This window comes from Nerophis lumbriciformis, linkage group LG02 (genome assembly GCF_033978685.3).
Source record: "Nerophis lumbriciformis linkage group LG02, RoL_Nlum_v2.1, whole genome shotgun sequence".
NCBI lineage: Eukaryota > Metazoa > Chordata > Actinopteri > Syngnathiformes > Syngnathidae > Nerophis > Nerophis lumbriciformis.
Genome location: NC_084549.2, coordinates 2,088,751 through 2,116,074, shown reverse-complemented (window position 1 = coordinate 2,116,074; position 27,324 = coordinate 2,088,751). Strand labels below are relative to the sequence as shown.

General features: G+C 42.8%; 1 protein-coding gene across 1 annotated transcript; it reads left to right on the top strand.

The window, feature by feature from the left end:
• On the top strand, nucleotides 1–25,977 carry ubac2 (UBA domain containing 2). The gene is made up of 10 exons (XM_061974480.2): nucleotides 1–133; nucleotides 418–542; nucleotides 6,254–6,373; nucleotides 13,604–13,710; nucleotides 13,783–13,906; nucleotides 13,971–14,018; nucleotides 14,077–14,185; nucleotides 14,281–14,423; nucleotides 20,990–21,133; nucleotides 24,584–25,977. Exons 1-10 carry the CDS (start codon nucleotides 103–105, stop codon nucleotides 24,689–24,691), a joined length of 1,059 nt encoding a protein of 352 aa, XP_061830464.2. The 5' UTR covers nucleotides 1–102; the 3' UTR covers nucleotides 24,692–25,977.
• The last annotated feature ends 1,347 nt before the right edge of the window (nucleotides 25,978–27,324 follow it).

Genomic DNA, 27,324 nt, shown 5'->3' with positions numbered 1-27,324 from the left:
CCTCCTCGTCCCGCCATGGCTCACCTCTTCAACTTCATTGCGCTCTTTAGGTGTTAGTTTGACATACATGATTTATCTTGTGTTGCAGCGCTACTCGACGCCATGTTTACCACCAGCGGGTCCCGGGGTTTGTGTGAGTATTCCCGCCGTCTGTCCACTTAGCTAGTTTAGCTAAGTGGATTAGCCTCGGCTTGTCATTCATCCACAGGAGGGCGGAAAATAGTCAGCAAAATATTTACTTCGTTTTTTTAACAGCCTACATCTTACATTATATCACACTTGTTGAGCTAGCTATAGTGTAATGATGCAAACTATTAAAATATCATTTTCGCTTAAGAAGATGACAAGCTTTATTTAGTCAACAACGTGCTGCTCGATGGTTTATGACTTTATGCTAACATTGTTTTGCTTTTTCAGACAAGGCTCCTTTGTCCAAAGGCCTCCTGCTGGTGCTTAGCGGGCTCACAGTCATGCTCAGCCTTCTTCCACAGCACCAACACATGTTTGAGTACAACCTGCATGATGTCAGCCAACAGCAGCAAGTATGTTTCACTCCACTTCTCCACTTTCTAAACATCTACAATGCATCAAGTTCCTATTAGAGTCACGGGCCAGCTAGAGCAATGTTTTTCCAACCACTGTGCCGCAGCACACTAGTGTGCCGTGAGCAGAGGTGGGTAGTAACGCGCTACATTTACTCCGTTACATCTACTTGAGTAACTTTTGGGATAAATTGTACTTCTAAGAGTAGTTTTAATGCAACATACTTTTACTTTTACTTGAGTATATTTATAGAGAAGGAACGCTACTTTTACTCCGCTACTTTTATCTACATTCAGCTCGCTACTCGCTACTAATTTTTATCGATCTGTTAATGCACGCTTTGTTTGTTTTGGTCTGTCAGACAGACCTTCATAGTGCCTGCGTTTCAACAAATACAGTCACTGGTGACGTTCACTCCGTTCCACCAATCAGATGCAGTCACTGGTGACGTTGGACCAATCAAACAGAGCCAGGCGGTCACATGACCTGACTTAAACAAGTTGAAAAACGTATTCGGGTGTTACCATTTAGTGGTCAATTGTACGGAATATGTACTGTACTGTGCAATCTACTAATAAAAGTTCCAATCAATCAATCAAAACTGTGAAGGAAAAAAGACCCTTTTTTATTTCAACCGTACATCCCGTCAAAAGCCTAAAGACTGACTGCACAGTTCCTGTCTTCACAATAAAAGTGCCGCTCCATTGCGCCTGCGCTTTCAAAATAAGAGTCTCCGAAAGCCAGCGCAAACAAGCGAGCAAGCTACGGAGTTTGCCGCCAATGTATTTCTTGTAAAGTGTATAAAAACGAATATGGAAGCTGAATAAATAAGATGCCAAAAACCAACCACTTTCATGTGGTATTAGACAGAAAGGAGGAACTTTTTTTCTCCTCCATTTGAAAATGTGGATGTTATCAGCACTACTGTCTGATTACAATCAAAGCAAGTCATCAGAATCAGGTAATACACCAACTTATATTCTTGTCTTCATGAAAGAAAGGAATCTATATGTGTTAAACATGCATGTATATTCATTAAAACACCTTTAACATGTAAACAAAAGCGGCAAAATAAATAAATATAAATTATATACTGTATATATCAATGTATGTATATATATATATATATATATATATATATATATATATATATATATATATATATATATATATATACCGAGGGAGAATTCAAAACCAGATGGAACAATCACAAGGCTTCTTTCAGGAACAAAAACCTGCGAAATACCACAGAACTCAGCAAACACATTTGGGACCTCAAAGACAATAATGTTGAATATTCAATAACATGGCAAATTCTTGCATCCAGCACACCTTACAATAGTGGTAATAAAAGATGCAACCTATGCTTGAAAGAGAAACTGTTTATTATTTACCGTCCAGACCTGTCATCCCTCAACAAGCGCAGCGAAATTGTATCAGCATGCCGCCATAGACGGAAACACCTCCTAGGTAACACATGAGCCAATCACCACGCCCCTACGCCAGCCTGTACCCACCCACTCTGTGCCCTATATAAACCATGGTATGCGAATGCTCCCATTAAAATCTCCTGATGATTGAGGGTACCCCCCCTCATGAAACAGGCCTGTAGAGATGAAATAGTCTTGTGATTTTTTCCCCACACATACATATATATATATATATATATATATATATATATATATATATATATATATATATATATATGTATATGTGTGTGTGTGTGTATATATATATATATATATATATATATATATATATACATATATATATATATATATATATATATATATACATATATATATATAATGTGATATGTGTGTGTATGTTACTCATCAGTTACTCAGTACTTGAGTAGTTTTTTCACAACATACTTTTTACTTTTACTCAAGTAAATATTTGGGTGACTACTCCTTACTTTTACTTGAGTAATAAATCTCTAAAGTAACAGTACTCTTACTTGAGTACAATTTCTGGCTACTCTACCCACCTCTGGCCGTGAGATACAATCTGGTGTGCCGTGGGAGATGATCTAATTTCACCTATTTGGGTGAAAAATATTTTTTGCGAAGCAGTAATTATAGTCTGCAAATGATGTGTTGTTGTTGAGTGTCGATGCTGTCTAGAGCTCGGCAGAGTAACCGTGTAATACTCTTCTATATCAGCAGGTGGTAGCTAATTGCTTTGGTGATGTCGGAAACAGCGGGAGGCAGTGTGCAGGTAAAAAGGTGTCTAATGCTTAAACCAAAAATAAACAAAAGGTGAGTGCCCCTAAGAAAAGGCATTAAAGCTTAGAGAAGGCTATGCAGAACGAAACTAAAACTGAACTGGCTACAAAGTCAACAAAAACAGAATGCTGCATACCTGCCAACTACTCCGGTTTTCCCGTAATTAGTACGGTTTTCATCAACCTATTCCGGGTTACGGTTGCAGTGATAAAAAATACGTTTTTTCATTAATTAAATTTTTTTTTTTTTTTTAAAGTTTTATTCACGAAATCGCGTAACAACAATGACAATCGACACTGCTTCCCGTAACTTCCTATCGAGTTATTCCGTATGCCATGCGCGAGGCTATTTATAGCACCGCTGCCAAGCACGAGGCACCTGTTGCCATTGTTTCCAAACGAGCGAACGATCATGGAATCAGCCGGAGAAAAATGGCAAACGAGTCTTAAACCGAAAAGAAAACTGCAGTCATTCCGTGAAGAATATTCAAAAGCCTATCCGGGAATAATTATCCGTTCCAAAAAGGGTGAAAACTACGCGAATTGCACCATGTGCAGACAAGATTTTTCGATCGGACACGGAGGAATTAGCCATGTAAAAGACCACGTTGGGACAAAAAAACACAAGTCTAATGCCGTTGCTAAATTTGGATTTTAGCCACAAAAAGGTAATGACACCAATGTTATCTATTGGAATTGTTTAGTACTGTTATACTGTTAAAAGTGTTTATACTATTTATGCTTTCAAGTCCAAGTTGAAGAAATCTTGTTAAATGTTGACAGCATAACTACCAAAATACAGAAGTATGTCCTTAATATTTTTGCAGTGCTATTTCTGTTGAAAAGTTCAAATGATTACATTAGAGATGTGATGTGCCACTTTTCAAGTGTCTGATGGCTTAAATTAATTTTCATTAATTTTTCATATTTTGAATTCTTTTGAAAGGCTTACAAAAAAACTACATTTGAATTGTAATTCCATGCTATTGACAGGACTATTAATTTTAATGAAGTTAGCTTACCATGTTTACAGTATGATCATTGTGATAGAAATGTGAATTTTAGGCACAGAATATGTTTTACAATTGAACAAGGCAGTAGATTATACAAGCTTGGACAGAAAGTTAATAATGACACCAATTTTTTTTTTTTAATGGAATTGTTTAGTACTGTTTTACCATTTGTTTACTGTAAAAAGTGTTTATACTTTCAATTAACAAATTGAAGTCTTGTGAAAGGTTGACAGGATAACTGGCATTAACTGTCAAAATAATTTCAAACTATTGAAGTTAGCTTACAGAATAAACATGTCAATCAACCCATATGATTTTTGCTGTAATATTTTTGTTTTGAAAAGTCACTGTGACTGATAGAAAAGTGATGGTTTTAGCAACATTTTAACCTGCCTGGATGCAATCAATCATTTTTCTGATTTCAAAAGTTGGCAGGTATGATGCTGGACGACAGCAAAGACTTACTGTGGAGCAAAGTACAACCGAACATGACATGACAATCAACAATGTCCCCACAAAGAAGGATACAAACAACTGAAATATTCTTGATTGCTAAAACAAAGTAGATGTGGGAAATGTCACTCAAAGGAAGACATGAAACTGCTACAGGAAAATACCAAAAAAAGAGAAAAAGTAAGTACCGTATTTTCCGCACCATAAGGCGCCCTGGGTTATAAGCCGCGCCTTCAATGAACGGCATATTTCAAAACTTTGTCCACCTATAAGCCGCCCCGTGTTTTAAGCCGCATCTAACTGCGCTAAAGGAATGTCAAAAAAACAGTCAGATAGGTCAGTCAAACTTTAATAATATATTAAAAACCAGCGTGATGTGGGCGCGCATGGAGTCGTATATCAACATGGACGGAGCTGCGTGAAAAAAGCCACCCGGCCTCTTCGCGTAAACTTACCTTAACCACTCGCTCATCTTTTCTTCATCCATCCATCCCTTCGAGTTAGCTTTTATGATGACGCCGGCTGGAAAGGTCTCTTTTGGCAAGGTCTTCCTTTTGAATATCACCATGGGTGGAAGTTTCTGGCCATTAGCATGGCAAGCTAGAACCACAGTGAAGGACGACTTCTCATTCCCTGTGGTGCGAATATTCACCGTACGTGCTCCCGTTGTATCCACAGTGCGGTTCACAGGAATATCAAAAGTCAGTGGAACCTCGTCCATGTTGATAATGTTCTCTGGCCGGATCTTTTTTTCAGCTATCTTGTTTTTACAATATGCACGGAAAGTAGCCAGCTTTTCTTGAAAGTCTTTAGGCAGTTGCTGTGAAATAGTAGTCCGTGTGCGGATGGAGAGATTGCGTCTTTTCATGAACCGGAAACCTGTCGCTTAGTAGGAGCCATTTTGTGGTCTTTACAGATGTAAACACACAAAGGAAATGAAACGTAATATCCGCGCGCTTCTTCTTCTTCTTCTATGGGGGCGGGTGGTTGCTTACAGTAGAAGAAGAAGCGCTTCCTGTTCTATGGGGGCGGGTGCTTACCTTGGCGGTTGCTTGCGTAGAAGAAGAAGCACTTCCTCTTCTACGGGGAAAAAAGATGGCGGCTGTTTACCGTAGTTGCGAGACCGAAACTTTATGAAAATGAATCTTAATATTAATCCATATATAAAGCGCACCGGGTTATAAGCCGCACTGTCAGCTTTTGAGTAAATTTGTGGTTTTTAGGTGCGGCTAATAGTGCGGAAAATACGGTAATTGGATATTAAGAGTATGTGAAAGTTTGACTCCCACCTTGTTTACTTCCGTGACGACCTCCTTAAAGTATTGTAATCAATTCAGAAATATCAAGCAGCTGAAATGCGCCAAACATGGATAAGTGTGGAGAGTGTCTTGCATTTTCCCATCATGATTTGTAATGGGTGTAATTTTGAAAAAAATGTGGGTGAATGGATGTTTTTTTTTACAATATCCACAAAGTTCAGTGACCAGTTAAGAAGTAAAACACTACACACAGGAAAACAGCAAACAAGTCCAAATAAGTCAGGGTGTGATGTGACAGGTGGTGACAGTACACCTACTTTGAGACAAGAGCTATAGTGATGCATGCTTGGTTATGCTTTAAAGTCATATCCAACGACTTTTTACTGTCAACTGAGTTTCGTTTTTTAATGATTTCTGCTGGTGGTGTGACTCCGCATTTTTTCAACGCAAAAAATGTGACTTGGCTCAAAAAAGGTTGTAAAACACTGCTTTAGTGGCTGTATAGCGATGATGTCATAATAACTAACAAAACATTTAGCTGCGCTGTGACCTTTTAGTGATGCCTGATCCTAACTATTGCTTTTTTTCACTCTCATATTTGATCCTCTTGTGAACAAAGTTGCCCTACTTGCAGTATGTTTGTATTATATATTGACTTCAATGGTAAAGATTGAAGACGGATATTAAAAAATGATCAAATTGCAAAATGACTGTTAACCCTTTATCTAATATTTATTCTGCTGCCCACTCCCCTGCAGGTGTGGAGGTTGTTGTGTGGCAGGCTGGCGTGTCTGGATGTGAAGGATTCCTTCTGCAGCGGCCTTTTAATCTACAACTTCAGAATCTTTGAGAGGAGGTTTGGCTCCAGGAAGTTTGCTGTAAGTACCGAGTAGATTGTACACTTCAACGCTGCTATTTAATATCAGGTACACGTAAGAGCCAATAAAAGAGCTTTATCGATAATTCGGCCCTTGATTGACACTGAAAGAATACTGAAAGCCGTTTGTAAAATTTTGGTGAATTTATTTAGTTACACAAGATAAAATAACGGGATTAAAAAAAAATATATACAATTTGACAACAATATGATTTTTTTTGTATTAATGTTTATTTTATTTTATATTCAAGAATTGATAAATATGCCGTTGTATACGTATTTAAATGTTTTACATTTGTTTTATCTAAATTTTAATGTTGATGTATTTTCATTAGGGCTGTTAAAGATAACGAGTTAACTCGTGCGATTAATCACAAAAAATGATCCCATTATTCATGTATACGCGCAGATTGAAGACTATTTATTTTGACCGCACACGTGCCATTTCTGTGGATGGTTGTTTTACGGTGACCATCAGGTCAATTCATACACAATGCAGTTTAGCAAAAACTATTTGCACATTTTGAGTAAATAAATGTGATACATTTAAAGTACAAAGTTAAAGTACCAATGATTGTAATCAGAGGTGGGTAGTAACACGCTACATTTACTCCGTTACATCTACTTGAGTAACTTTTGGGATAAATTGTACTTCTAAGAGTAGTTTTAATGCAACATACTTTTACTTTTACTTAAGTATATTTATAGAGAAGAAACGCTACTTTTACTCCGCTACTTTTATCTACATTCAGCTCGCTACTCGCTACTAATTTTTATCGATCTGTTAATGCACGCTTTGGTTGTTTTGGTCTGTCGGACAAACCGTCAAAGTGCCTGCCTTACTGGTGACGTTTCACTCCGTTCCACCAATCAGATGCAGTCACTGGTGACGATGGACCAATCAAACAGAGCCAGGTGGTCACATGACCTGACTTAAACAAGTTGAAAAACTTATTCGGGTGTTACCATTTAGTGGTCAATTGTACAGAATGTGTACTGTACTGTGCAATCTAATAATAAAAGTTCCAATCAATCAATCAAAAGTGTGAAGGAAAAAAGATACTTTTTTATTTCAACCGCACGAGGACGTTCATGCCTTCACAATAAAAGTGCCGCTCCATCGCGCCTGCGCTTTCAAAACAAGAGTCTCCGAAAGCCAGCGCAAACAAGCTAGCAAGCTACGGAGTTTGACGCCAATATATTTATTGTAAAGTGTATAAAAACGAATATGGAAGCTGGACAAATAAGATGCCAAAAACCCACCACTTTCATGTGGTATTAGACAGAAAGGAGGAACTTTTCTTCTCCTCCATTTGAAAACGTGGACGTTATCATCACTACTGTCTGATTACAATCAATGCAAGTCATCAGAATCAGGTAATACACCAACTTATATTGTTGTCTTCATGAAAGAAAGGAATCTATATGTTAAACATGCATGTATATTCATTAAAACACCTTTAACATGTAAACAAAAACAGCAAAATAAATACATATAAATTATATACTGTATATATCAATGTATATGTATGTATATATATATATATATATATATATATATATATATATATATATATATATATGATATGAGTGTGTATGTTACTCATCAGTTACTCAGTACTTGAGTAGTTTTTTCACAACATACTTTTTACTTTTACTCAAGTAAATATTTGGGTGACTACTCCTTACTTTTACTTGAGTAATAAATCTCTAAAGTAACAGTACTCTTACTTGAGTACAATTTCTGGCTACTCTACCCACCTCTGATTGTCACACACACACTAGGTGTGGCGAAATTATTCTCTGCATTTGACCCATCACCCTTGATCACCCCCTGGGAGGTGAGGGGAGCAGTGAGCAGCAGCGGTGGCCGCGCCCGGGAATCATTTTTGGAGATTTAACCCCCAATTCCAACCCTTGATACTTGAGGTAATGGGTCCCATTTTTATAGTCTTTGGTATGGCTCGGCCGGGGTTTGAACTCACAACCTACCCATCTCAGGACGGACACTCTAACCACTAGGCCACTGAGTAGGTAAAATATTCCTATATGATGTTCTGGCAAAATATTGCATTAGTTTGTAAATATTGGGGTTAATATACGTACATTTTGCAAGCAAGTAATAACCTGTGATTAATCATGATTAATCCAAATTCAAACGTGATTTATCTGATTAGTAAAATGACTCCTTTGACAGCAGTAGTTTATAGGTATGCTCCAAGAAATGTATTCACATCCAATATTTTTATTCATTTCGATTTGAAATCACTACATCATTTTTTGGAATCTATTTAAAAGAAAAAAGATTTAAAACAATTTTTAATTAACTTTTTGTTTACAAACACTAAACAACTATTATTGATATTGTTGTTGTTTTTGTTAATACTGTTGCTTGTATTACTTTTTAGTTTTCCTTTTTTGTTGTTGTTAGTATTGTGTTTGTACATTTTCTCAATTGATGTGTACAGTTCTATCCTAAGTATAGTAAAGTTTGAGTTGCTTTGCTCTATTTTATTTTATTAGACATTCTGTGATTTTTGTGAATAGCATTTTTAAGGAGACCTTTGTAACCTGTTTTGAAAAGGTTTTATTGTCATTTATATACCAAAGTTATATCGTGTTGAATTGAATTGTCACCGTAAGAATTGAATGGTGAAGTGCCATATATATATATATATATATATATATATATATATATATATATATATCCTATTTCTGTTGCTGAGGTAGTTAAAAAGCTCCTCGGTGGCAAGGCCCCGGGGGTAGATGAGATCCGCCCAGAGTTCCTTAAGGCTCTGGATGCTGTGGGGCTGTCTTGGTTGACAAGACTCTGCAGCATCGCGTGGACATCGGGGGCGGTACCTCTGGATTGGCAGACCGGGGTGGTGGTTCCTCTCTTTAAGAAGGGGAACCGGAGGGTGTGTTCTAACTATCGTGGGATCACACTCCTCAGCCTTCCCGGTAAGGTCTATTCAGGTGTACTGGAGAGGAGGCTACGCCGGATAGTCGAACCTCGGATTCAGGAGGAACAGTGTGGTTTTCGTCCTGGTCGTGGAACTGTGGACCAGCTCTATACTCTGGGCAGGGTCCTTGAGGGTGCATGGGAGTTTGCCCAACCAGTCTACATGTGTTTTGTGGACTTGGAGAAGGTATTCGACCGTGTCCCTCGGGAAGTCCTGTGGGGAGTGCTCAGAGAGTATGGGGTATCGGACTGTCTGATTGTGGCGGTCCGCTCCCTGTATGATCAGTGTCAGAGCTTGGTCCGCATTGCCGGTAGTAAGTCGGACACGTTTCCAGTGAGGGTTGGACTCCGCCAAGGCTGCCCTTTGTCACCCATTCTGTTCATAACTTTTATGGACAGAATTTCTAGGTGCAGTCAAGGCGTTGAGGGGATCTGGTTTGGTGGCTGCAGGATTAGGTCTCTGCTTTTTGCAGATGATGTGGTCTTGATGGCTTCATCTGGCCAGGATCTTCAGCTCTCACTGGATCGGTTCGCAGCTGAGTGTGAAGCGACTGGGATGAGAATCAGCACCTCCAAGTCCGAGTCCATGGTTCTTGCCCGGAAAAGGGTGGAGTGCCATCTCCGGGTTGGGGAGGAGATCTTGCCCCAAGTGGAGGAGTTCAAGTACCTGGGAGTCTTGTTCACGAGTGAGGGAAGAGTGGATCGTGAGATTGACAGGCGAATCGGTGCGGCGTCTTCAGTAATGCGGACGCTGTATCGATCCGTTGTGGTGAAGAAGGAGCTGAGCCGGAAGGCAAAGCTCTCAATTTACCGGTCGATCTACGTTCCCATCCTCACCTATGGTCATGAGCTTTGGGTTATGACCGAAAGGACAAGATCACGGGTACAAGCGGCCGAAATGAGTTTCCTCCGCCGAGTGGCGGGGCTCTCCCTTAGAGATAGGGTGAGAAGCTCTGCCATCCGGGAGGAGCTCAAAGTAAAGCCGCTGCTCCTCCACATCGAGAGGAGCCAGATGAGGTGGTTCGGGCATCTGATCAGGATGCCACCCGACCTCGGATAAGCGGAAGAAGATGGATGGATGGATGGATATACCGTATTTTCCGCACTATAAGGCGCACCTAAAAACCACAAATTTTCTCAAAAGCTGACAGTGCGCCTTATAACCCGGTGCGCTTTATATATGGATAAATATTAAGATTCATTTTCATAAAGTTTCGGTCTCGTAACTACGGTAAACAGCCGCCATCTTTTTTCCCGGTAGAACAGGAAGCGCTTCTTCTTCTACGCAAGCAACCGCCAAGGTAAGCACCCGCCCCCATAGAACAGGAAGCGCTTCTTCTTCTACTGTAAGCAACCACCCGCCCGCGTAGAAGAAGAAAAACGCGCGGATATTACCGTACGGTACGTTTCATTTCCTTTGTGTGTTTACATCTGTAAAGACCACAAAATGGCTCCTACTAAACGACAGGGATCCGGTTCATGAAAAGACGCAATCTCTCCATCCGCACACAGATTACTATTTCACAGCAACTGATATTCCTGTGAACCGCACTGTGGATACAACGGGAGCACGTACGGTGAATATTTGCACCACAGGGAATGAGAAGTCATCCTTCACTGTGGTTCTAGCTTGCCATGCTAATGGCCAGAAACTTCCACCCATGGTGATATTCAAAAGGAAGACCTTGCCAAAAGAGACCTTTCCAGCCGGCGTCATCATAAAAGCTAACTCGAAGGGATGGATGAAGAAAAGATGAGCGAGTGGTTAAGGTAAGTTTAAGTTTACGCGAAGAGGCCGGGTGGCTTTTTTCACGCAGCTTCGTCCATATTGATATACGATTCCATGCGCGCCCACATCACGCTGGTTTTAATATATTATTAAAGTTTGACTGACCTATCTGACTGTTTTTTTGACATTCCTTTAGCGCAGTTAGATGCGGCTTATAACACGGGGCGTCTTATAGGTGGACAAAGTTTTGAAATATGCCGTTCATTGAAGGCGCGGCTTATAACCCAGGGCGCCTTATGGTGCGGAAAATACGGTATATATATATATATATATATATATATATATATATATATATAAAGTTGCAAATAAAATATTAGTCGTTCATTGAAGTTACAAATAAAATAATATTAGTTGATCATTGAAGTTACAAGTAAAATTAATATCAGTCAATGATCATTGCTATCTTCGTCAAGGTGGATGTTTTTTCCAAAGCTTGTGTGACATTGGCTCTCATGATGTGCATGCATGTGTACTAGGGATGTCCCGATCCAGGTTTTTGTACTTCCGATCCGATACCGATGTTGTTTTTGCACTTCCGATCCGATACCGATACTGACCGATACTGGCCTATCCGAGCATGTATTAAAGTTTAAAGTTATTTAGCCTACTTAGTTGTCAGAATCATGTTGAAAAGGGTTTTAGTACTCTTGATAACAACTAGCCAGCTGAATTAGGGGAGTTTGACTAATACACAATGGTTGGTAACAAGAAACTGACCTGTTTATTCTAGGATAAACACAAAATAGACAAAATTATACATGACAAACAGAAATGGCATCATTGAACTAGGGCTGGGCGATATGGCCTTTTTTTAATATCGCGATATTTTAAGGCCATATTACGATACACGATATATATCTCGATATTTTGCCTTAGCCTTGAATGAACACTTGATGCATATAATCGCAGCAGTATGATGATTCTATGTGTCTACATTAAAACATTCTTCTTCATACTGCATTAATATATGCTACTTTTAAACTTTCATGCAGAGAAGGAAATCACAACTAAAAAAAAATCACTATTTTTTTCATACGGTGTTGATCTGGAAATGTTTGCCTCGGCATTTTGATGGTGTGGACGTGTGGCACCGAATGGAGATAAGCGTCTCGACAGACGTTACAATATTTGAACAACGATGACGAAAACTGTTTTCTCTGTCGTGTCCGTGTGTCGAAAATTGTTTTGCGCTTATTTTTTTATTAGATTTTGTGCGTGGCACAGATTTGCCGTGCGCAGAGGACGCTTGAGCAGTGCGAAATTGCACAGGCGCGCACCTTAGAGGGAGCGTTTCTCGCACGGCTGCGCTAGCATCACAGCTAACGTTAGCCATGCTGCTACTTCTCTGCTGCGCGAGGGCGTATACGTATGTGACGTATGTCGTGACAGTATGTGACGTGTGTAAGAAGGTGCGCTTGCTGTCTGTGAGAGGGAGACACAGGAAAGAGTGAGAAGAGCCTGTCGTGTAATGCCAGCAGCTAAAAGCAACTGTGAGAATCCACATTCCTGTGGATGTGTTGAAGGTGTGCTGGAAAATGCGGAACGGAAAATAGGGAGCAGCAGAAAAGTGGAATGTATTATTTAAATTGGTGCGTTGGAAAACACGGACTGGAGTTTTTTTTACAACTGGATCTGGATCGGCATTTTCCCATGCCTTGCCGATTAAGGCTGAAACGACGCGTCGACGTAGTCGACGTCATCGGTTACGTAAATACGTCGACGCCGTTTTTGTGCGTCGGCGCGTCGTATATTTACGTCACACTACTGTCATGGCGGAGCGCAAAGCAGACGATGCGAGCGAGGGGAAAAAGCACGCCAAAAGTCGTCAAAAGTGTGGGAGTATTTCAATAAACGGCCTAATAATGTTGTATGCACACTGTGTCGAGCGGAAATGGCCTATCATAGCAGCACAACGGCTATGAAGGAACATTTGAAAAGAAAACCGACAGCGTTCTTGCCATCACCATCAACTAGTCAATCGTCCGCGTGCGTATACGTTGTCATCATTACACAAAAACATGAATGTGTCATTTGTATCTGCGTTGTAAATTCATAAACTAAAGCACCGTTTCGCTCTGAGAGGCGCGTTTGGCGTGCCTGTTCAGTGTTTACAAAGACTCGCTCCTCTTTAACGCTTTTTGTAAATAAAAGCCATGCCTTTTGGAAAAACTGGCCTACATTTATTTTTTCCTCTTCATTTTAAATTAAAAAAATAATCGGTAAAAGGAAAAATAATCTATAGATTAATCGAAAAAAAAAAAAAAATCTATAGATTAACCGATTAATCGAAAAAATAATCTATAGATTAATCGATAGAAAAATAATCGTTAGCTGCAGCCCTATTGCCGATACGCATTTTTTGGCAAATATCGGCGGCCTATCCGATCCAAATATCGGATCGGGACATCCCTAATGTGTACCTAATGAAGTGACAGTGAGAAACAAATATGACTGATTTAGTCTCCTTGTGGTCCTCCAAGTCCTTCCTGTTGGGCACCTGGTGTCTCTCTGCACTGCTGGACTTCCTGTTGGCTCAAGCTGTCTTCTTCCTCTTTGACTACGAGGTGGAGGATCTCCCTGCAGGACCGTGAGGACATCTTGTTATTACTATCTACAACAAGAAGCAAGTGTTGGTTGACTCCCACTCCCACTCCCACAGGCTGGCCCCAGTCTTCTCCCTCTTTGTGCCTTTCTACTGGTCCATCCCCAAGGTGGTGGTCACACAGGTGCTGGGTCACATCAGCATCACCAACAAGACTCTGGTCTACATAGTCGGGCTGCAGGTGCTTTCATTCATCTCCCCTCCTCGCTCTCATGTTTGCTCAACCTCCTTCCTCCATGTCGCAGCTGCTGACGTCCAGCCCCTTCATGTGGCTCCTGGCGCTCAGCGGACTGGTGAGTCACATGACTGTCCTCATGTGGTCATTTGTCCTCACACCCGTGCGCCTCTCAGGTGTCGGGTGCTTTGTACCACTCCAACCTTCTCTGGGTGCAGAAGCTTCTCTTCGTGCCCGCCTGGCTGGGTTTTGTCGCACGCTACCTCCTGGAGCCCGTCTTCTCCAGTAAGTCCGAACACACGACCATGTCTTTCAGCGGGAGACTTGACCAAAAACCACAGGTAGAGGAACGCATCACCAGGTGTTACTTTGCCTCCAAGGCTCGCAGCCGACTAATGAGGCTCCACTGGGGATGGGCGCCACTCTGGAGGTCCAGAGGCAGCAGAGGATGGACCAACTGGATCAACAGCTGCTGCTGGCCCAGTTCAACGAGGCCCGCGTGAACACCAGACACACACCACAGGTAGAAGGACAAACTGATAAGTAGGGCTGTGAAGTCAAGGCTTTTTTGCTGCCGATTCGATACTGGTCACTACTGTAAATGTTTCCATTTATTTATGGTGAGTGCTATTGACAGTTCAACAATGTCAACACAATATTTCAATTACTTCTTTATTCCCTTTTATGACATGCAATTGTTTGAGCAAAACAACGTCAATACTAGACAATAACTAAACAAAAGTGAAACTAAACCCTTTTGGTGTTGCCCTTGAAAGAAAACTGCACTTTTTTGGAAATGTTGCCTATCGTTCATGATCACTATGAGAGACACGAAGAAGGCTGGATTTTTATATCATCTTTTTTTTGCCCATTTTTCTTTCAACTATTTTCCAGCCACATTTTTCCATCTAATTTCAACCATTCCACCGTTAAAACATTCGTTTTAAAACAATTCCCAGTTGTTACAGTATTCATGATTTTCCAACCATTCTCACTTACGGTTGCCATTTTTTTCCCCGCCTACAAATAACCTTCAGCTTCAGCGGCTTCAGCGGTCGCAGAGGCAAAAACTCGGACATGGGAGGAGTTCGGGGAAGCCATGGAAAAAGACTTCCGTACGGCATCGAAGCAATTCTGGACCACCATCCGCCACCTCAGGAAGGGGAAGCAGTGCACTATCAACGCCGTGTATGGCGAGGATGGTGTTCTGCTGACCTCGACTGCGGTTGTTGTGGATCGGTGGAGGGAATACTTCGAAGACCTCCTCAATCCCACCAACACGTCTTCCTATGAGGCAGCAGTGCCTGGGGAGTCTGTGGTGGGCTCTCCTATTTCTGGGGCTGAGGTTGCTGAGGTAGTTAAAAAGCTCCTCGGTGGCAAGGCCCCAGGGGTAGATGAGAGCCGCCCGGAGTTCCTTAAGGCTCTGGATGCTGTGGGGCTGTCTTGGTTGACAAGACTCTGCAGCATCGCGTGGACATCGGGGGCGGTGCCTCTGGATTGGCAGACCGGGGTGGTGGTTCCTCTCTTTAAGAAGGGGAACCGGAGGGTGTGTTCTAACTATCGTGGGATCACACTTCTCAGCCTTCCCGGTAAGGTCTATTCAGGTGTACTGGAGAGGAGGCTACGCCGGATAGTCGAACCTCGGATTCAGGAGGAACAGTGTGGTTTTCGGCCTGGTCGTGGAACTGTGGACCAGCTCTATACTCTCGGCAGGGTCCTTGAGGGTGCATGGGAGTTTGCCCAACCAGTCTACATGTGCTTTGTGGACTTGGAGAAGGCATTCGACCGTGTCCCTCGGGAAGTCCTGTGGGGAGTGCTCAGAGAGTATGGGGTATCGGACTGTCTGATTGTGGCAGTCCGCTCCCTGTATGATCAGTGTCAGAGCTTGGTCCGCATTGCCGGCAGTAAGTCGGACACGTTTCCAGTGAGGGTTGGACTCCGCCAAGGCTGCCCTTTGTCACCGATTCTGTTCTGAACTTTTATGGACAGAATTTCTAGGCGCAGTCAAGGCGTTGAGGGGATCTGGTTTGGTGGCTGCAGGATTAGGGCTCTGCTTTTTGCAGATGATGTGGTCCTGATGGCTTCATCTGGCCAGGATCTTCAGCTCTCACTGGATCGGTTCGCAGCCGAGTGTGAAGCGACTGGGATGAGAATCAGCACCTCCAAGTCCGAGTCCATGGTTCTCGCCCGGAAAAGGGTGGAGTGCCATCTCCGGGTTGGGGAGGAGATTTTGCCCCAAGTGGAGGAGTTCAAGTACCTCGGAGTCTTGTTCACGAGTGGGGGAAGAGTGGATCGTGAGATCGACAGGCGAATCGGTGCGGCGTCTTCAGTAATGCGGACGCTGTATCGATCCGTTGTGGTGAAGAAGGAGCTGAGCCGGAAGGCAAAGCTCTCAATTTACCGGTCGATCTACATTCCCATCCTCACCTATGGTCATGAGCTTTGGGTTATGACCGAAAGGACAAGATCACGGATACAAGCGGCCGAAATGAGTTTCCTCCGCCGAGTGGCGGGGCTCTCCCTTAGAGATAGGGTGAGAAGCTCTGCCATCCGGGAGGAGCTCAAAGTAAAGCCGCTGCTCCTCCACATGGAGAGGAGCCAGATGAGGTGGTTCGGGCATCTGGTCAGGATGCCACCCGAACGCCTCCCTAGGGAGGTGTTTAGGGCACGTCCGACCGGTAGGAGGCAGCGGGGAAGACCCAGGACACGTTGGGAAGACTATGTCTCCTGGCTGGCCTGGGAACGCCTCGGGGTCCCACAGGAAGAGCTGGACAAAGTGGCTGGGGAGAGGGAAGTCTGGGCTTCCCTGCTTAGGCTGCTGCCCCCGCGACCCGACCTCGGATAAGCGGAGGAAGATGGATGGATGGATGGATACAAATAACCTTGTCTGTAAGCAGATGAGGTGGCGACTTGTCCAGGGTGTACCCCGCCTTCCGCCCGATTGTAGCTGAGATAGGCTCCAGCGCCCCCCGCGACCCCAAAAGGGAATAAGCGGTAGAAAATGGATGGATGGATGTAAGCAGATATTCCACACTACCAAAACATTCATTTGTTGTAGTAAAAAATAACATTTATTTAGTTTGAAATGAGGAAAAAAAGCAATACTTTTGCTGAATCTCTCCCTTTAACAGAGAAAGTTTGACATCACTTAGCCAGCTGGACAGTTTGGCTGAGAGGATAACACACACGCCTTTCATCCCACTCATGTGTCTTTCTTAAAAACATGTTTACATCTATGAGTCATATAAATACATTTTATTGTAAATAAAAAAACATTGATGTATGCCCGAAATTAGCCAAAAGGTTAGTTTTCATCTTTTTTTTACCCAAATGGGCAAACTGGTTTGAAAGCCTGGCTGTTTGGTACATTGGTTAGTACAGGGGTCGGCAACCCGCGGCTCCGGAGCCGCATGCGGCTCTTTGATCACTCTGATGCGGCTCAGCAGCTTACTTGCTGACCCCCCCAATTTTCCCGTGAGACTTCCGGATTTCTCGCAGAAAACTCCCGGGATTATTATTCACCGATTTTCACCCTTACAGCTATAATAAGGGCGTGCCATGATGGTACAACATTTGGCACCCTCTACAATCTGTATTAACAGCGTGCCAGCCCAACACTTCATTTACGATATACATCATCTGCTTGCACACATACGTGACAGCAAGGCATACTTGGTCAACAGCCACACAGGTTACACTGACGGTGACCATATAAAACAACTTTAACACTCTTACTAATAATGCGCCACACTTTGAACCAAAACCAAACAAGAATGACAAACACATTTCGGGAGAACATCTGCACCTTAACACAACATAAACACAACAGAACAAACACCCAGAATCCCATGCAGCCCTGACTCTTCCGGGCTACATTATACACCCCTGCTACCACCAAACCCCGCCCCCACCCCAAGCCTGCTCCCTCACACATCAACCCCCCCCTCTGTGCATCGGTTGAGGTGGGCAGGGTTTGGTAGCGGGGTCAGCAACCCAAAATGTTGAAAGAGCCATTTCGGACCAAAAATACACAAAAGTAATCTGCCTGGAGCCGCAAAAAATTTAAAAACTCATATAATGATGGCGTAACATGATGTAAGTGGCTAGTTAGCTATATTAGCCTACTATCAAAATGACAATGTGTCGCGGGCTGACGCAAATCTTCGCTGAAAGAAATGTTGAAATGTAATATTTATTCTACATGTTTTTACAACATTGGAAAACATTAGTAAAACTTCTCAGACGGAGAGATAACTCCTGGAAATGACTGTCTTAGAATGGCCAAAGGCTCAAATATACCTACATATGAGGCATAATGATGCAATATGTACACACAGCTCGCCTAAATAGCATGTTAGCATCGATTAACTCGTAGTCATGCAATGACCAAATATGCCTGATTAGCAAGTCAATAACATCAACAAAGCTCACCTTTGTGCATTCACGCACAGTATAAAACGTTTGATGGACAAAATGAGACAAAGAAGGAGTGCCATAAAACACGTCTTTCTGTGGCAGAGTCGGAGAAAGTTATACATGTAAACAAACTGTTGAGTCACATTCCACACAACGGTGAGTTCAGGGGCCGCTGAAATTAGTAGGACAAATACTCATCAGTAAAGCATGAACACAAACATATTAAACAGTGGGATTTCTAGCAATTAGGAAGGTTTGTGTTGTATTTGTCCTCCTACAGAAACCATATTACAACAAAAAATATATTTTTCACCCTATTTTTTTTTTCCATTGCCATACATTTTTGAAAAAGCCACCAAGGCGCCACTCAAGAGCCGCATGTGGCTCTAGAGCCGCGGGTTGCTGACCCCCGGTCTAGTGGGACAGAAAGAGTATGCGGTTTGCAGTCGTTTACAAATTATTTAATGTTTCTCTGCGGCCCGGTAGCAAATGTGTCACGGAGGACCGGTGGTTGGGGACCACTGCTCTACATGCCTTCTGCATTTCAGTTCAGCTCCAGCATTGGGCATTCACACACAATTCATACCGAAATTATATTAAAAAAAAAAAAAAAAAAAAAAATTAAGTAAAGTTAAAGTACCAACACACACTAGGTGTGGTGAAATTTGTCCTCTGCATTTGACCCATCCCCTGGTTCACCCCCTGGGAGGTGAGGGGAGCAGTGTGCAGCAGCGGTGGCCACGCCTGGGAATAATTTTTGGTGATTTAACCCCCAATTCCAACCTTTGATGCTGAGTGCCAAGCAGGGAGGTAATGGCTCCCATTTTTATAGTCTTTGGTATGACTCGGCCGGGGTTTGAACTCATAACCTAGCCATCTCAGGGTGGACACTCTAACCACGAGGCCACTGAGTATACAGGTAAAAGCCAGTAAATTAGAATATTTTGAAAAACTTGATTTATTTCAGTAATTGCATTCAAAAGGTGTAACTTGTACATTATATTTATTCATTGCACACAGACTGATGCATTCAAATGTTTATTTCATTTCATTTTGATGATTTGAAGTGGCAACAAATGAAAATCCAAAATTCCGTGTGTCACAAAATTAGAATATTACTTAAGGCTAATACAAAAAATGGATTTTTAGAAATGTTGGCCAACTGAAAAGTATGAAAATGAAAAATATGAGCATGTACAATACTCAATACTTGGTTGGAGCTCCTTTTGCCTCAATTACTGCGTTAATGCGGCGTGGCATGGAGTCGATGAGTTTCTGGCACTGCTCAGGTGTTATGAGAGCCCAGGTTGCTCTGATAGTGGCCTTCAACTCTTCTGCGTTTTTGGGTCTGGCATTCTGCATCTTCCTTTTCACAATACCCCACAGATTTTCTATGGGGCTAAGGTCAGGGGAGTTGGCGGGCCAATTTAGAACAGAAATACCATGGTCCGTAAACCATGCACGGGTAGATTTTGCGCTGTGTGCAGGCGCCAAGTCCTGTTGGAACTTGAAATCTCCATCTCCATAGAGCAGGTCAGCAGCAGGAAGCATGAAGTGCTCTAAAACTTGCTGGTAGACGGCTGCGTTGACCCTGGATCTCAGGAAACAGAGTGGACCGACACCAGCAGATGACATGGCACCCCAAACCATCACTGATGGTGGAAACTTTACACTAGACTTCAGGCAACGTGGATCCTGTGCCTCTCCTGTCTTCCTCCAGACTCTGGGACCTCGATTTCCAAAGGAAATGCAAAATTTGCTTTCGTCAGAAAACATGACTTTGGACCACTCAGCAGCAGTCCAGCTCTTTTTTTCCTTAGCCCAGGTGAGACGCTTTTCGCGCTGTTTCTTGGTCAACAGTGGCTTGACACGAGGTATGCGGCAGTTGAAACCCATGTCTTTCAAGCGTCTCTTGGTGGTGGATCTTGAAGCACTGACTCCAGCAGCTGTCCACTCCTTCTGAATCTCCCCCACATTTTTGAATGGGTTTTTTTTCACAATCTTGACCAGGGCGCGGTGATCCCTATCACTTGTACACTTTTTCTGACCACAGTTTTTCCTTCCCTTTGCCTCTCCATTAATGTGTTTGGACACAGAGCTCTGAGAACAGCCAGCCTCTTCAGCAATAACCTTTTGTGTCTTTCCCTCCTTGTGCAATGTGTCGATGGTTGCCTTTTGGACAGCTGTCAAATCTGAAGTCTTCCCCATGTTTGTGTAGGCTTCAGAACTGGACTGAGAGACCATTTAAAGCCCTTTGCAGGTGTTTTGAGTTAATCAGCTGATTAGTTTGTGGCACCAGGTGTCTTCAAAATTTAACCCTTACACAATATTCTAATTTTGTGACATACGGAATTTTGGATTTTCATTTGTTGCCACTTCAAATCATCAAAATTAAATGAAATAAACATTTGAATGCATCAGTCTGTGTGCAATGAATAAATATAATGTACAAGTTACACCTTTTGAATGCAATTACTGAAATAAATCAAGTTTTTCAAAATATTCTAATTTACTGGCTTTTACCTGTATATATTATTATTATTTATATTTTACTTGTTGGAGAAACCCCCCCAGCACATTTGATGTATGTTTGAAACTTGTTTCAATTATGTGTCTGAAAACCAATAAACATATCGGACGCGCAAACGTTCGCGTCTCCATTTGTGTCTGCAGGCCAGTTTGCTGCAGTGGACCCGGTTGTTTCCCAGACTGAGGCGAAGAGGAGCCAACAGGCCCCCCGCAGAGCCTGGCCCACAGATCCAGACGCAGCCCTCCGCCCAGGCGCCGCCATTAGACAACTCGGTGGCAGAAGAGCAAGTGGGTCCAACTATTTAGCCTCACATGCACGATGTAATGTGGCGCAATCGACAATTGCCTACTTCTAAACGGCGCTGTCAGAGGGGTAGTCCTATAACAAAATGTAGTTTGTGTAGTGGACGTGTTCTGCGTCACACTGAGTGTTCCTAATATTTAGGTTAACCTAATTGCCTTCTTGAGTGGAGCACTATATCAGAATCAGCTCTGATAGATGCAGTCCTACGCCACAGTGTACAAACTAGGGATCCACCAATATGTTTTTTCAGGGCCAATACCGATTATTAGTAGTCAAGGAGGCCGATAACCAATATTTTGAGCCGATATTTACAACTTAAGCTAAACATTTTTGAGCACCGTAGCTTAGCTTAGCAGAAAGGAGCAATGGTTACTACTTTATTTATTACTTACGCTCTACTTATCAAAAAAAAAAGTAACACTAAATACCTGTATCATATATGTATATATTGTATCTGCTGATGTATTTCTGTTGTAGTTGTAAAAAAAAAAAAAAAAGTACATATATCGACCGATACTGATAAAAGAAGGCTGATATCAATGTACGTCATAATGCCAAATATCTGCGCTGATAATCAGTTGATCCCTACTACAAACTACAACCAAAATTAAAGCTGCAAGCAGCGTTGGTCGGGCCCGCGTATTTGGCAGGTGCTAGTCCTAAGTGTCCCAATACTTTTGTCAAGTTTTAGTCCCAAGTGTCCCAATACTTTTGTCAAGTTGTAGTCTCAAGTGTCCCAATACTTTTGGCCAGTGTAGGTGTCGCAATACTTTTGTCCAGTGGTAGTCCTAAGTGTCCCAATACTTTTGTCAAGTAGTTGCCATAAGTGTCCCAATACTTTTGTCAAGTAGTTGCCATAAGTGTCCCAATACGTTTGTCCAGTGTAAGTGTCCCAATACTTTTGTCCAGTTTTCGTCCTAAGTGTCGCAATACTTTTGTTCAGTGGTATTCGTAAGTGTCCCAATATTTTTTTCCAGTGTAAGTGTCCCAATACTTTTGTTCAGTTTTCGTCATAAGTGTCCCAATACTTTTGTCTACTTGTAGTCCGAATTGTCCCAATACTTTTGTTTAGTGTACCTACCTTGTCTGCATTGTGTGGGCACGCTGGTGCTTCCTGCTTTTAAGCAGCCTTCTTGAAAAAATAGCAGCATCAGCGCAGCGGCTCTTTGAAGGGTCATAAAATCAAAACCGGAGCCGGTATTAAAACTCTTTCGATAACTTTTAATCAAAAGGGTTCCATCTCTCTCCTGTGTTAGTTTGAAGCCGAAACGACAAACACGCTCAGAGGAGATAATGTTTGAAAAAAGGTGACCGGTTTTTACAAAAATGTTGTGTTGAAGGGGGAATAGCAAACTTCCTGTAGATTTTTGCTGGGGGTTGTCAATTTATGAAATGTAGGTGTAAGTCAGACCTACGGAGAGGTTTTTGTTTCATGTCTCTCCGACCTTCCCAGTGGGAGTTACAGGCAGTTTTGTCATTTTTTTCTTCCGAGGAGCAGTTTTTTCTCCGTTTTATTCAAAAATTGCTCTAGAGCGCAATTTTTAAATTTAGGGTTAGGTTTTTTTATTAGATCGCAATTGTTGCCAGTTCTGATGTGTGTGTTCAGTTTGGTGAGTTTTGAAGCGTGTTAAGGGGGTCAAATTACAGCTCAAAGAGGCAAAAGTTACTGTTTTTACTCAAATTTAGTGTTGAAGGGGGAATAGCAAACTTCCTGTAGATTTTTGGCTGAGGAAATAAATTAATTAAATTTAAGTCTTAAGTGAGACCTACATAGAGGTTTTTGTTTCATGTCTCTACAACATTCGTACTGAGAGTTATAAGCAGTTTTCTTTCTAGGGGGCGCTAGTTTTGGGGTTTGGTTTTTTGATAAAAAGTTTTGCCGTATATTACTGATGTGTGTGTAAAATTTGGTGAGTTTTGAAGCATGCTAAGGGGGTCAAATTACAGCGCAAAGTTGCGGAAGAATAATAATAATAAAACCTTACAAATTCAATAGGTCCTTATGTCCCATTGCATAAGGACTCCCTTTGGGAGTCCTTATGCAATGGGCCATGCGGGCCCTAATTACACACATAATTTTTTAGGTGCTTAATCATTTTAAATGTAGAAAAAGTTACCGAATTTTTGGACCATAGGGCGCACCGGATTATAAGGCGCACTGCTAATGAGCGTGTCTGTTCAGGTCTTTTTTCATACAAAAGACGCACCGGATTATAAGGCGCATTAAATGTGTCATATTATTATAATTATTTTCTACATGTTGTGGTCTACATAACATGTAATGGTGGTTCTTTGCTCAAAATGTTGCATAGATGATATTTTACACATCATCTTCAAGTCACTTTCTGACAGTCGATTCAGGATGCACCGTGTTGTGGGCGGTCCTATTTACGTGCCTCCACTTGGACAGCGTCTTCTCCCCGTCATCTTTGTTGTAGCGGTGTAGCGTGCAAGGACGGGAGTGGAAGAAGTATCAAAAGATGGAGCTAACTGTTTTAATGACATTCACACTTTACTTCAATCAATAACGGAGCAGCATCTCCTCATACGGAAACAACAACAACAACACAGGAAATGTGTCCCGTGAAAAACCGTACGACCGGAACACTCTAATAAAAAAAGTTCCTTGGGTGAATAATGTAAAGTCACTACACCGGTATGTTTTAGTGCTTTCATGGCGAGTTTACTGACAGATATAAGTAAGAACTTTACACTACTTTATATTAGAAGATAGAGAAAAAGAAGAAGCTTATCGACTACGGTGTCGCCACGGACTACAGTGGCGGACGTGTGCAAATTTTCAGGACTTATACAGATCCCAAATACACATCAGCAGGTACCAGAAAGTAAGAAAAGTTGCTTTTGCATAATATTGTGAAACAAAACGGCAGATAATATGTCTGCTTATGGGTGCCATTTTGCGGTCCTTATACACACACCATAGTAATACTTGTATGTCTGACTACGGTAGCTGTAATGGGCGACAATCCATCAAGCGATGCGGCTTCAAAGTCATACTACAACACTTTGACAGATTTTTGAGTGCCGTGTGTAATGTTCTTTATTTTCAATGGAACATTTAAAGTTTTGGTGTTTACTGGCGTCATATTGCAGTCTACACCTACCTCTTATGTGTGACTGCCATCTACTGGTCACACTTATCATTACACCATGTACCAAATAAAATTGCTTCGAGGTCGGTAAGCACAACCAGAATTATTCCGTACATTTGGCGCACCGGGTTATAAGGCGCACTGTCAGTTTTGGAGAAAATTAAAGGATTTTAAGTTTGAAAAATACGATATTTAAAGGTAAGGTTAGCTAAATATTGTACCGCAACACAAGGACGTGCTAGAGCGCATCATGAAAAGGTTAGTCCTGTATAAAGATGCGAGTTAAAAAGAAAACATTACTAACTGTAAATGTGTGCACAGGTTGCAATGCTGGTAGAAATGGGCTTCTCCAGGACGGACGCCCTGGAGGCCCTCAGAGCGTCCAACAACGACATCAACATGGCCACCAACTTCCTCCTGCAACACTGACAGACAACCTTGCTGTGAGAGCAGGAATAGACGTAAAGCAGGAGAGGCGTGGCTAAGGCCAACATTTCCTGTACAGGTAATGTGCGAGGCAGCGTGCGGGCAGGTGGCGCCCCAAGACGGAGCAGTTGTGACCCACCAGGAGGTTTGAGAGCACAAAGTGGGACACTGTGGGGGAGGGGGAGAGGGGGGGCAGCTATTCAGACTACAAGACTCGTGTTACGGCTTTCGAAAAACTCTTCTCATTACGACTTTCCACTAACCATACCTGTCTTAATCATATGCAAAACCTCCCACAACAGATATATTTGTATACAGTATGCACTTCACACTGCATTTCAAATGGCATTGGTTACATTTAAATAGTCCAAACTCTTTTCTTTCTTCAAAGTATGAAGCACATGACCCTTTTATTACCTTCGTTCTTGTAGAAGTCTTCATTGGTTCCATGTTTTGTTTTTTTTGTCAAAAAGTGTGACTAATACAACATTAGGTGCACCCGCGCAGTGGAAATACATAAACGCTCCAATTATAACCGTCTATTGATGTGTACTAATTGGAAGCAGGCAGTAATTGGAAGGTAGCTGTTATTTCCAAAATTGTACAAAACAAAGAGCTTGATATACTGCAGTTTCATCGCAGATTTTTGGGGGTATTTTTAAAAGCCATCCATCTTCTTCCGCTTATCCGAGGTCGGGTCGCGGGGGCAGCAGCCTAAGCAGGGAAGCCCAGACTTCCCCCTCCCCAGCCACTTCGTCCAGCTCCTCCCGGGGGATCCCGAGGCGTTCCCAGGCCAGCCGGGAGACATAATCTTCCCAACGTGTCCTGGGTCTTCCCCGTGGCCTCCTACCGGTCGGACGTGCCCTAAACACCTCCCTAGGGAGGCGATCGGGTGGCATCCTGACCAGATGCCCGAACCACCTCATCTGGCTCCTCTCGATGCGGAGGAGCAGCGGCTTTACTTTGAGCTCCCCCCGGATGACAGAGCTTCTCACCCTATCTCTAAGGGAGAGCCCCGCCACCCGGCGGAGGAAACTCATTTCGGCCGCTTGTACCCATGATCTTGTCCTTTCGGTCATAACCCAAAGCTCATGACCATAGGTGAGGATGGGAACGTAGATCGACCGGTAAATTGAGAGCATTGCCTTCCGGCTCAGCTCCTTCTTCACCACAACGGATCGATACAGCGTCCGCATTACTGAAGACGCCGCACCGATCCGCCTGTCGATCTCACGATCCACTCTTCCCTCACTCGTGAACAAGACTCCGAGGTACTTGAACTCCTCCACTTGGGGCAGGGTCTCCTCCCCAACCCGAAGATGGCATTCCACCCTTTTCCGGGCGAGAACCATGGACTCGGACTTGGAGGTGCTGATTCTCATCCCAGTCGCTTCACACTCGGCTACGAACCGATCCAGCGAGAGCTGAAGATCCTGGCCAGATGAAGCCATCAGGACCACATCATCTGCAAAAAGCAGAGACCTAATCCTGCAGCCACCAAACCAGATCCCCTCAACGCCTTGACTGCGCCTAGAAATTCTGTCCATAAAAGTTATGAACAGAATTGGTGACAAAGGGCAGCCTTGGCGGAGTCCAACCCTCACTGGAAACTTGTCCGACTTACTGCCGGCAATGCGGACCAAGCTCTGGCACTGATCATACAGGGAGCGGACCGCCACAATCAGACAGTCCGATACCCCATACTCTCTGAGCACTCCCCACAGGACTTCCCGAGGGACACGGTCGAATGCCTTCTCCAAGTCCACAAAACACATGTAGACTGGTTGGGCAAACTCCCATGCACCCTCAAGGACCCTGCCGAGAGTATAGAGCTGGTCCACAGTTCCACGACCAGGACGAAAACCACACTGTTCCTCCTGAATCCGAGGTTCGACTATCCGGCGTAGCCTCCTCTCCAGTACACCTGAATAGACCTTACCGGGAAGGCTGAGGAGTGTGATCCCACGATAGTTAGAACACACCCTCCGGTTCCCCTTCTTAAAGAGAGGAACCACCACCCCGGTCTGCCAATCCAGAGGTACCGCCCCCGATGTCCACGCGATGCTGCAGAGTCTTGTCAACCAAGACAGCCCCACAGCATCCAGAGCCTTAAGGAACTCCGGGCGGATCTCATCCACCCCCGGGGCCTTGCCACGGAGGAGCTTTTTAACTACCTCAGCAACCTCAGCCCCAGAAATAGAAAATAGATATTTTTAAAAGCTTATTTTATTATATTTTTGGTCCTAAATGAAGCATTTTCAAATATAAAATGTCTGAATAAACCACAAATAGACCCCGAACGGGACAAGCGGTAGAAAATGGATGGATGGATGAAACTACAAATATCAATACTACAGTAGTATTGAGGGAACCAAACTAATCAGAGTGCGCTGGCAGCTTTACTATATTATAATATTTGTTATTAGCAAGTCCCACCTCTTTCCAAATACCACCATAATGACCAACATTAAAATGCAGTGGCGTAGTAGGCCTAAGTATTTATTAAAAACAAGGCAGAGTTTTTATTTAACAAGTATGTTTCATATTTTAACACACTATGCATAAACAATGATACTCTATAATTAGACTTCTTTGGCCTACCATAGATGGAGCTCACCTACCACGAGTGCTACATG

Bases quoted from the DNA above. Each gene is read 5' to 3' on its own strand.
- ubac2 (XM_061974480.2), top strand. From the start codon at position 103: ATGTTTACCACCAGCGGGTCCCGGGGTTTGT. The intron at 13,907-13,970 runs GTGCTTTCATTC...TCCATGTCGCAG, and splicing joins TCTACATAGTCGGGCTGCAG to CTGCTGACGTCCAGCCCCTT. The intron at 14,186-14,280 runs GTAAGTCCGAAC...TTTGCCTCCAAG, and splicing joins CCTGGAGCCCGTCTTCTCCA to GCTCGCAGCCGACTAATGAG.